The 11,082-nt window shown below is 50.2% G+C and overlaps 1 protein-coding gene across 1 annotated transcript; it reads left to right on the top strand.

Moving 5' to 3' along the window:
• Positions 1 to 3,779: 3,779 nt before the first annotated feature.
• LOC100903163 (O-acyltransferase like protein) lies at positions 3,780 to 10,390 on the top strand. The gene is made up of 14 exons (XM_003741844.1): positions 3,780 to 4,056; positions 4,259 to 4,374; positions 4,765 to 4,869; positions 5,826 to 5,955; positions 6,218 to 6,308; positions 7,097 to 7,173; positions 8,220 to 8,390; positions 8,475 to 8,617; positions 8,692 to 8,924; positions 9,022 to 9,211; positions 9,304 to 9,478; positions 9,603 to 9,731; positions 9,909 to 10,051; positions 10,181 to 10,390. Exons 1-14 carry the CDS (start codon positions 3,780 to 3,782, stop codon positions 10,388 to 10,390), a joined length of 2,190 nt encoding a protein of 729 aa, XP_003741892.1.
• Positions 10,391 to 11,082: the final 692 nt, after the last annotated feature.

Genomic DNA, 11,082 nt, shown 5'->3' with positions numbered 1-11,082 from the left:
CACCGTCGCACAAGACTTGGCTTCAGACTCCGCCCGATCGCCCGCAATAGAACGGAAAAAATCGCCAAGATGTTTCCTTGGAGAGTGTCTCGACTGATGCACTGTACATGCTCGGACTGATCAATATGTACATACTCCCTTAGTCTATGGCCATTGTTCGTCTAGAACAGCGGTTCCCAACCTTTTTGGCTCCGCGGCTCCCTAGCGAACCCAGAATTCCCCCGCGGCTCCCAGGATACCAAGTGCCCACGGGGCTCCCGCGGCTCCTACCTACTCTCCCTTCTTTTTCCTCTAAAAGGACCATTCGCAACTCAACTCACTCATAACTTGCATGTACTTATATTGTTTACAAATATTCCGCCTCCCTCCCGTCAATTTCCCGTTAAAGAGACTGAATGGGAATCTCAGGAGACAAGCAGCTCCTGGCTGGAGGAGGTAGCCTCGCGGGCATACCAGAGCTCTCCAACAAATGAGTCCAATCTCTCTCGACGGAAGAGAAGAGTTGAGCTTCTCGGAGCTCACGGGAAAAAGCTTAGTGGTGTATGAAGTCTTCTCTGCGGGGAGGACACAAGGAAACGAAAGTTGCTCCGTGCGGCGGTGTGAAAGCGAGTGAGTGGTGTTAGCTTCGTTCACTTCTCGATAGAGTTGGGCGGAATAGGTTTGAACCGAATGGCGGGAACACAACCGTGACAGATAGAGTCGATCCGTTTCGGAACCTTCCCTTGGAATTGACAAACCCTTATGGCCCGGACCTACAGCAGGAATTCGTCCGGGTTAGGTTAGGTTCGGCTACCAGGTTCGGCGGCTCCCCCAGAAAAGTCTTAGGTTGGGAACCGCTGGTCTAGAATAAATGAGGTTCACAGTTATAGGGCTGTTATTTTTCGCGGCAAAATATCGCCAAAATCGCGTCAAGTCACGGTAAAAAATCATATATTCCGCGGGAGACGGTAATATACGATCGAAATCGCATTTAGTTCGAAATCGCATCGATCGACAGCATAGGGTAGAAGTTGTACGTTGTACCTTATGTTGTCGATCGATACCGATGCTGACATGGATATCCGTCCACCTCGCCTCTCGAGTATCGATCCCGCCAGTCCCTTGGATGTTCTTGCGGAGGCGCATCCGAACACCTACGAAATTCGCGGAAGATGTCTCAGAGAGCTGGCGGGATGTATTTCAGCCCAGGAGCGGGCAGAGACGCATGAAACAGCTCGGAAACGTCTTCCAATCGTCGGGCCTTTCCCTAAATACTGACCAGAAATTTCATTCGGAGGGAAGAAATTCTGCGCATTATTTATTGGCGTTGAGCTGCCTTCGCGACTATCTAGCGGGCAATCGTGAAAATCGACGAAGGCCGCCACAGTCTGATGGGGAGAGGAGTCTGCCGCTATTACGAGGGAATAGCGTTGCATCATCAGCTCGGTGCATCATCGCTTCGGGAGGATATCGTCTTCGGAGATGAGCGAAAATCACGGCAATTCGTCGCGCAGCTCCGCGACGGCATTTTCGGCGTAGAACTACGCCGTACGGCTCGGTTCGGAAAAAATCGTCACGGAGAGGGGGAAAAACTATTGTTGCGTCGAAATGCCATTCCTCTATCGGAAGACTATCGTATCGGAGCTCACCTCACTGCAATTCACTCTCGTAAAAATTGGGGAGCAAGAGGAACGCTTTTCCCTTTGGAAACGCTCGCGAGACAGACAGACAGACAGACAGACAGACTCGTTGATATACCGTATTTCCCCATGCATTTTCTTTCCCCCTCTTTTCTTCTTTTGCATCAAGTATTTCCCCGGGCATGCCCGATAATTGTTCAGAGCCCCCAGATGGATGCCCGTTAAATGGAAGTGCCCGGTAATTGGAGCATGCCCGTTTGGATTGGATGACCTATCAAGGAACTCAAGAAAAAACGAACTACAAAAAACACAAACTAAGGCTTGCCTGTTTCTTATATTACAAAGGTACCTCACTATGGTTTTATACATATTTCTTCGCTTACGCATCATCTAACAGCTCATCATCTGTGAGCTCGTCTGTGACCGTCTCGTTCGACACCGCGTTTAGGTTGCATTCGTTTCCCGAATTATGACTTTTTCGAGCTTCAGCGAGCTTCTGGCGACCGGCAGGTATTTGTCCATAGGGTTTGAAACAGTGGATCTGGTCATCCTCCGAACCGTCGAAGGCGACAGTGATGCCGCACTGTTTGAATGACCTGACAATCAAGTCCTCGGGCAACTCCCGCCACGAATCCGCAATCCATGACAAGTAGCTTCCCATTGGAGGGGCAGCCACATTTCCCCCACGGGTCAAACGTTTCTCGCCGTGCGCCATCCATCCGCCGTGCGGATCCCGGCTTTGAACGGGGCGTTCCAGGAAACGTCTTGAGGTTGTACAAAGTTCGTTCGGATGGTGCCCGTCTAATAGAGGCTTGGGAGAGTGCCCGGTAATTAGAGCATGCCCGTCTGGAATAAGACCTGTCGAACCATGCTCGGCAAATAGAGCATGCTCGAGAATGAGAGCATGCCCCACTATTAGAGGAAATACGGTATATAGATAGATTAAGGACCTAGAGATTCGGCACAGAGTTTCTCCAATAAGGTCTGAAAACGTATGATGAGATGTTTCTGTGCGGTGAAATTCGCACGACGGCAAGAGTCGTGAGTTCCTCCGATCACTGTTGGATTTGTTGCATTGGTGCTTCTACTACAGAGCTTCGGAGCACTCGGTTGGGAATGCTAATTCTGAGGACGTGCTTCTAGAGAGAGACAAGGATCAAGTTGACCCCAAACCAGGAAGACCAATACTTCCTTCGAATCGCAGCGGGGCTTCTCCGAAGCGCGATTTCCGGTTCAGGGACCGCGGATTGATACCGCGTAGTGCGAGTCACAGAGATCACAAAAGCAAAGATACAAAAATTACAAATATGCAGCGATAGTCATCCACAGTTCGGAAGCAATTTAACTTCTCAGCTCGTGTTCCCATGGGAAGACTCGATTCTGTGCTGGAGCTCTCCAATGGGCGGGAGGCACTCTCAAACACGAATTAAACTCGTAGGTCGTAATACGACACAAAAAGGAATGCGCATATAGCTACACAGCCTGGATGAACAATTATACGTACATATATGGGTCCCGACGATGCAACACTGGTTGATCGTATTTTCACTACACTTCTCCCACTCACAGAATCGGATCTCTTCTCCATCGTGGAGTAAGGCACTTTCGGGATGGCGGAGATCACCCACTAGTACCCTGAGTAGCAGCATCAGTGCAGAAAACCTGCGGGGACTGGATGCCGTAGTGTATCCCGGAGCTAGAATTACCCACCTGGAATTGTCTGGAAGTCGAGGTCCTGAGGCGATTCACCCATCGATTTGCGACTATTTGAATCGCCGCACCTGGGGAGCTATTCCTGCTTCACGGGGAGCCGGAATCACTTTCGCGTTTGTTTCCTCAACAAGTGCCGAAGAGCTTTGTACGCTCAATGACACGCCTCCTTCAGGGCGAGGGAGAGAAGCGAACTTATACGGAGGCATCGCCCTGGAGAACGATCAGAGTGTGAGTGCTCCCGCGGCTTGAAGGCACCGTGGGCTTGGAGAAGAGCTTCCATTAGCCACAGTATCGCTCCTGATCGAGCCGCTCCCAATCGTTTTTTTTGTGGTGATCGCTAGAGCCTTTCTGAGCTCATTCGAGAGGATACCAACGACCGAAACCCGGTCGCCGGGAAGATCTCACGACGGAGTGTATCGGATTACGTTGTGCTCGAGAAATCTAGGGATGTTGGTGCTGAAATCCCTCCTGCTGGTCCTGCTAGGGGCAGAATATTCCCATTGCGCTCGATCTATCGTCGATGTATTCAACCTGGAAGTTGATTATTCAAAATGGAACTCAGATCTGGCGCCCGTCATAGCGAACCTGTCGAAACGCATGCGAAGGGAGTTCTTGCCCATTGCGCAGGAAATCCTCTACGATGATGAGATTCCGGCCGAATGTCTTCAAAGTTTCTTGAGATTGGCCTCGGGACTGAGTGATGGAAAAATGTGGGCACTTAGATGTAAGTACTCGGATGAGCACGGAGACTTTATGGCTTTTCTATGCCGCGCAGTGCAATCGTAATTTTAAAGAGGCCGCTCGCCCGGTCTGGATGGTCATGCGTTGGCTGATCGACATCCGCGGAACGTCCGATTATCGAGGATCCCCGGCGATCTTCATCTCCTGAGGTGAGAAACTATGCTTATGGGTTCGCCTCATTGCAGTTTTGGATTCATCCGGCGGCCTCTTGCCGGGTTCGCTCAAGGGTCGTGTCGCTTCTCTGGGCAGTTACGACCAATGTCTCGAGACTCGAGTTCCTGATAAAGAAGATCCAAAAAAGGTTCGAAACCTAGTTCAGACTTTTCGATTTCCGATCATTCAAGGGCTCGAAAGCAGCAATCGCGATTTTTTTCGCGTGTCCGTGAGACGTTAGGGTGAGAGCTTGCCCAACGAGTCGGATCGTGTTGGTAAGCCCTACGATTCCATAAACGTACAAGGGGATCCTACCTTGAAGACCGCAATCTTCCAAACTTACTTCAAACCCCTTGTTTCCGAAGAGACTCTTAATTTTTTTCGCAGACAATTGAGCACTTGTTATCCAACGATAGTCAATGTCCGTCAATACCTTCGATTCGTGGGTCGGACGTGGCACACTCATTGTGGCTGACAGTAATTCGTTATGACCGAACACCCAGACACCCAGCTAGAGGTATTCGAGTTCAACTTACAGGTCGCTTTCGGGGGTCAATACTGCACAGCGTCAATGGTATTGAGAAAACAGCCGCTCCTACACAGGATTCTACCCAGTCTATTGCGACAGGACCCAGAAACAAGGGTGAGGCTGAAATCTTGATTCTCATCCTCTTTTTTAAGTATTTCGATCCCCATTGCTCGAGACATCCTACTCCCTCTGCGTTGTCGATGTCCGCGGAATAATAAAACTAATTCAATCCGGTCGTCGCGAGTCACGACCCGTCGGCCCGATCGGATCTCTATCTCGCGGTCAGAATAGCCACGCGACCATTGATTCAGATGATCATGAGGCGTGGCCTCTCACTAGCCGTATAGAATGATGAAGTTCTTGAATGAGCTGAACTCTATTACCGAGGCGCGAAAACCGGAATCTCCATCCTCCGATCTATCCGAAAATGTGACAGTCCCGGCGATCGGATACGCTTCAGGCCGTCAATCGGTGGAATAATGGCAGCGACTTGCGGAAGCTTTGGGGACGTCATCATCTCATGATGTTCGTCGACGCCTGCCAAAGAAAACTGAGGTCGTGCATTCACCGATGGCTGGAGCCGCTGTAAAGGTCTTCTCGTATCTTCCCTGGATTTCCCTCCCAAGGGGAAACGCCAGGCAAGCAGCCGAGAGGAAATCTCTTCTCACGATTGCCGATCAACAAATAGCGGAATATTGTATATCCTCGTTGATTTCGGAATAATTTGAAATATGTAGGAATCCGGAAAATTCATGCACTGTCAGTGGCGTACGCGGGATTTTTCTTGGGGGGGAGACAGATCGGGTCTCCGCATGGGGCTGGAATCCAATATGGCGATTCGCCCCCTTTAGCCCCCATGCACTGAGTTCCTCGTACGCTCTTTCTCGTCGCAATCAATGCGAACCTATATTCCACGGGGCGGAAGAGCGAGCTCACGCCCCGACCAAGCTCAGCCAGTTCTTCGCGTCAGACCGTTCACTCCAGGAGCCCAGCTCAGAAGATGTTGAAGTTGCGCAAGTAGCAGACGGGCGGAGAGAGAGCTGGAAGATGAAAAAGTGATCTGTTCTCAGGATCTTTTCGGAAAAGGGAATCTGTCGTATATGACGGATATATTGGAGAACATCCCGATCGGTTACCGGGTCGGGATCTGCCTGCCCTCGACCTGCAACTCCTCTGTCATTACTCATCTTGTGGATAAATGTGAGTCCGGGAAGGAGCTCTCTCCCTCAAACGAGATGCTCCTGATAAGATCCATAGGAAAAGTTCGTTTCTTCGGCGTCCTGCCGTTTTAATTCTTAGTTCACTAGAGCTCCCCATCACGAAGAATCATGTCCATGTTCAGTTTCCATGTCTCCCTCCTTTTGAATCGTTCGAGCAAAATATTCCAATACAAAGAGGATTTTGTATGATAAGAGATGAGGTTTGATGTTTCGGGTCTCAGATATGATTCTCTCCTCTCCAGTCGGCGGAGAATACGGAGTCCACGCGGACATACTAGGATGCCGGGATCAAATCACGGAACGGCCGCTGAGCATCGGTACCCGCATATCTGGGTATTGATCCTAAATCCTAAATATATTTATTCTCGATGCATCCGTCGTTGAGCTTCTACAATCCACTTGATGGAGCATCCTAATTGGGCTAACAATAACAGCTCGAAATGTCCTCAGTTGAATGAAGGCAACTTCGTTCTGACTGAGACATTCCGTATCGGGAGCTCATTAATCACTAGACTTCCCACTTGAGAGGACATGTTCTATTTCTTCCTTCTGTCCGTTTCTCGCAAGCAACCCAAAAACTGACCGCCTCCCAGATTCCAGCTTGCCTACTTTGGATTTGATTGCGTTTATATCGCCGTGAACTTTGATTAAGTGCTTGAGAGTGAAGCACGCCCCATATTCATCTTGGCCGAATTCGTTGACAGCTCATTTCTCAAGTCCATGGTCGATGAGCTAAACCTGTGGAATCAAATGGATACGATCGCGAGTCTCTCATTCCCTGAACAAGCTTCCTCGCAATGGTATCGCTCAGACGTCAGACTAGAGAAAGCTCGGGTCGGGTGAAAACCGGCGGATTATGACGTTGCGGGGCGTTCTGAACGCAGCCTGACTGAAGTCGGTGGGCACTCTCAGCTGAAGAGCCGCACAGGCAAGATGACTTGGAACACGACCGTGTTCCATGTATTTATCTTGCCAAGCTTTCTACCGGACAAAAGTCTTTTTTTTGCAAGAGGAATGTCCTCCTGAATGGGAAGTCTATCAATTGCCCTACAGATTCGGAACGCTAAGGCTGCGCGGAAGGCTCCTCACGAATACTGAATGGCTTCCTTGTCTATTCCCAGTGTTGTCTTCGGATGCATGATCTTCCTCGTCGTAGTGGGAACCACGGTCGACATCTACTGCGGCGACGACCAACGAGGCAGGTATCATTACTCATTACAAGGGCCTGGACTTTCAGGCACTGAAAAACCCGAGAGAAGGCAGGCAAAAAGGCACCGAAAATCGACGGAAAAGGCACTATAAACGAGGAGAAAGGCACTGAAAATCATCGGAAGACATAAGTGATGCTCGGCCAAATGTCGAAATTCTTATCGAATATACCCCTCATATGAGGATTTGAGCATTACAACCAGCGATAGAATGGCATCTCGCATTCCCGGTGGTGAGGCCATGTCGATGATCAGAGGGCTTCATGACGAGAAAAAGAGCGCCCCTCCTTCACGCTGACCAATGAAGCGTATTCGGAACATGAGGGCTCCAGCAAGTCTTCCGACCTTCCAGTTGCGGCGGCCTCGTTGCTTTCGAGATTTTCAATAATTTTTCTGGTACCTATCAAGATTCTGCCGCGATCTCTCGAAAGTCCGTGGGCCGAGACTCATACTCAAATCGCGACGACATGGTGGAGCTCAGTGCAGGACCGAGTTCGTGGCGGAGGCAATTCACGCGCGACAGAGTCTCGGGGATCGATACCATAATACTGAGAAAAGCTTCGGCCCGACACGTATTCGGACTAGAAGAGCAAATGTAGCTTTCTCCGGTTACCAGGTTGAAGTCTTGCCCGAAGAAAACCTGCCAAGCAACATTCGAACTTGACTTCAGGGTGGAAAAGCCAAAATGCCTCGAGAAAACGTAGAAAAGGCAAAATGTCGCCAAAAAACCGGTATAAGGCAAAAAGAGGCACCTATGGCATTCTGCCTGAAGATCCAGGCTCTACTCATTACTCTATGCTCGAACCCCGGTGTTTTCTATTCACTATCCACTGGACACACACGCATCAGACAATACCGAGCAATCTGCATGAAGCCCCTGAGGGCTACCGCTGCGAACACTTCACAATATTTTCTCAGACCGTGATTCATCCCTCTGGACCGTGACCTCGGACCTCTTGGAGTTCCGAGCGGCGCGATGCGGTGAGAGAGGAGCGGTCTGAGCTGATTTCTTAGACGCTCTTCTGGACTTTCACAGGCGTCATCCAAGTCGCTCGATGCTTCTCAGCCCGAGCGAACTACCTAAAACTGACAAGTACCCGCGTGGCGCCTGAATCACGACATGTGGATTGTATACACGGAATTCGAGTTGTGAGCGCCATTTGGATTCTCTACGGCCACTCTTTCCTCAAAGAATTGGGGCTTTGGGGTAGGGAATACGGATCGTCATTCCCGCATTCCTCACGATGATTCGAGCATACCGCGGAGACTCATTGCCCTCGTCGCCTTCCAGAGGGCCTTAAGTTCCTTCTGCTAGTACCCCAGAGCCCTGCAGGTACTATCATCACTCAGGGATTTTTCGCCGTGGAAACCTTCTTCACGCTCACGGGCTTCACCTTGTACAAGTTCATCGCTCAAGAAAGGAAGACGAACAAGGTGGGTACTTTCGGTAGGACGAAACCCAGGAGGTACATATTCAAGAATCCATTTCGATCGAGTTCTCTCTGCAGATGTCCGCACCGATGTTCGCGTCGATGGCGGTTCTACGACGCGGGATCAGGCTAGGGGTAACGGGCATGGGAGCCTTGATGACCATTTATTTGATGCCCCTAATCACTTCGGGGCCGGCTCTCGACTATCTCTATCCGTATATCGAGAAAAATTGTAATTCGAGATGGTGGACGTATCCCCTTTTCATAAACAATTTTTGGAGCATGGAGGAAGCGTGCGCTGAAAATCAGTGGTAGGTTTTGAGAGACCTGCGGTATCATTTCAATGCCCGACATGAGTCCCCGACTTATGGAAGCTCTCCCACGATTTGCGCTTCATTCGCCTCCAAGGTACACTGCTGCAGACATGCAGATTGTTTGCATCCTCATTTTCCCTGTGCTGTTGATGGTTCAAAAGCCAGCGAAAGCCATCCGCATCCTTGTGTGCCTCATCGGCGCCTCTATCTTGTACACATTGGGCCTGATGAGCTACTACGGGGCTGCTCCGGTACTTCTAGTCCTACCCACACATGCAAGCGCGGTAAATAGTTTTTTAGCTGAATGGATATTCGCGATTCTCATCTGGATCCTCTGGAGCTCGGAGCTTGAAGCGACACTATTTTCCCCTCCAAGACGCTGCACTACGTGCTCCATATGCACCATCATGGTTTGCCGCACCTGAGCTCGACATGCGTGGGCGTGCTCGGTGGATATGTGATTGAGAATTACCGAGATGTGGATCTCGGCAAGACCTTCTATAGAATAGGTTGGATCCTCTTCAACTTCATATCCATCTCGCTCGTAGGCGGTGCGTATTCGATCTTCCCGTAGAGCCGAATCCAATCCCAATGGCGAGTCCTCAAAATCATAGAGACTGGATCATTCTTTATGATTGTGAAACATCTCCAGAGTGGAAGATTTCTATCCCACAGTGTCCTACTTATGGCATATGCGGCGTTCCGTCTCGACACTCGAATCCTTCCTGTATGCCGCTCTCTGCAGACCATTGTGGGCCGCGTGCGTCATTTGGCTCGTCTACATGTGCTCATCAGGGAGAGCTCGTAAGTTAATATCTGCGGCCTGCGAATATCATAGCCCAGATTACGAGTCTGAAAACTCTGTCGTCACCGGGGGGATCAGAGAGTTCTGGAGTAATGGACCGGCCAGTCTATGACCGCACTCCAAGGAGCGGAACCCTAATGAATCACTTTCTAAAATGTGAATGCCCACCCCTGTAGGCTCCATCCGATGGCTCTTGAGCCGCCCGAATTTCACCGTCCTCAGTCGATTATCGCTGAGCTTCTACTTGATGCAGTACCCCATGTTCATGTTCTCATTTCTCACGGCGAGGAATCAAACCACCACCACGTATTACCAAGTGGTGAGTTGTCCAGAGGGAACCCGTCCTCGAGATTATCAGGCATCGGTCTGATTCCGCGCGCTCTGGATCCCGGAGATGAACGAACTCGATGACATCACCTCCGGATATTTAGCCTTTCATCCATTGCAGTTCCGGGAATTCTTCGCTGATTTCATCATCATCATCTTAGCGGCTTGGATGCTAGTCCTGTTATTCGAGGCTCCCGCAGCGGCGTTGGATTCGTTAGTGACAAGACGACCGCGGAAGAAGGCGCTCCCAAACGGAAAGGGGGACGAAAAATTGAGCTATGAAACACCAACGAGACTTGAAGTTGTCTCTCAAAGTCAGTATAAGCTCTGAGCGGAAGATGTCGCTCCAAGGGGAAGAGCTTGGTCAGGAAATAAAGCTTTGGAAAGTGGATCCCGAGGCCCTGTTTCTCATTTTGTCCCATAATTCACATGTCTGCCGCGCTCGGACTTCGTCGGAGATGAACTGCGAGATCGTCTCGAGCAGGGAAGGTCTGCGCGAGCTCCTGTAGCATAACTCTCAATTTGAATCGGTCGGGACAGAGAAACGGTCTTTAGTTTACAAGAGAGAAGTCTGAGTTCCGGTGTTTCGCCTCGATATGATCGGAAAATATTATATTATCCGTTGTGTTCCGTGACAAGGAAAAAAACTCGACATGAAGGGGGCGCTTCACCGTCCTCTGCCTGGGCGCAAAATGCGCGAGGTTCGCCACTGCACCGCAACGAGCCGTTCCGCAGCAAAGACTCATTTGAGCCTTGGAGGAGAATCCCATCAGGTTCGGGAACACGGTTTTTTATTGCTGATTCAGTTGAAACATGAATTATTGCTTATCTATTGCGGTCCGTGATCGTCACATGCCTGAGAAGGTCGTGGAGAAGCATTCGAGGATCTTGTTGAACCATTCCCTGACGATTGCGATCATCGAAGCCCAGTTCCAGGAGCATTGCTGAAGTGTTTCTTGTTTAGGCCTGTCTTCGTCTGGAAGATGCCAATCCGATGCTACACCGCAGCGGATTATTATTATT

The sequence above is a fragment of the Galendromus occidentalis genome, unplaced genomic scaffold, assembly GCF_000255335.2.
Source record: "Galendromus occidentalis unplaced genomic scaffold, Mocc_1.1 scf7180000077209, whole genome shotgun sequence".
NCBI classification, from domain to species: domain Eukaryota; kingdom Metazoa; phylum Arthropoda; class Arachnida; order Mesostigmata; family Phytoseiidae; genus Galendromus; species Galendromus occidentalis.
Note: the sequence above shows the minus strand (reverse complement) of the source record. Positions and strands in the feature narration are given on the sequence as shown.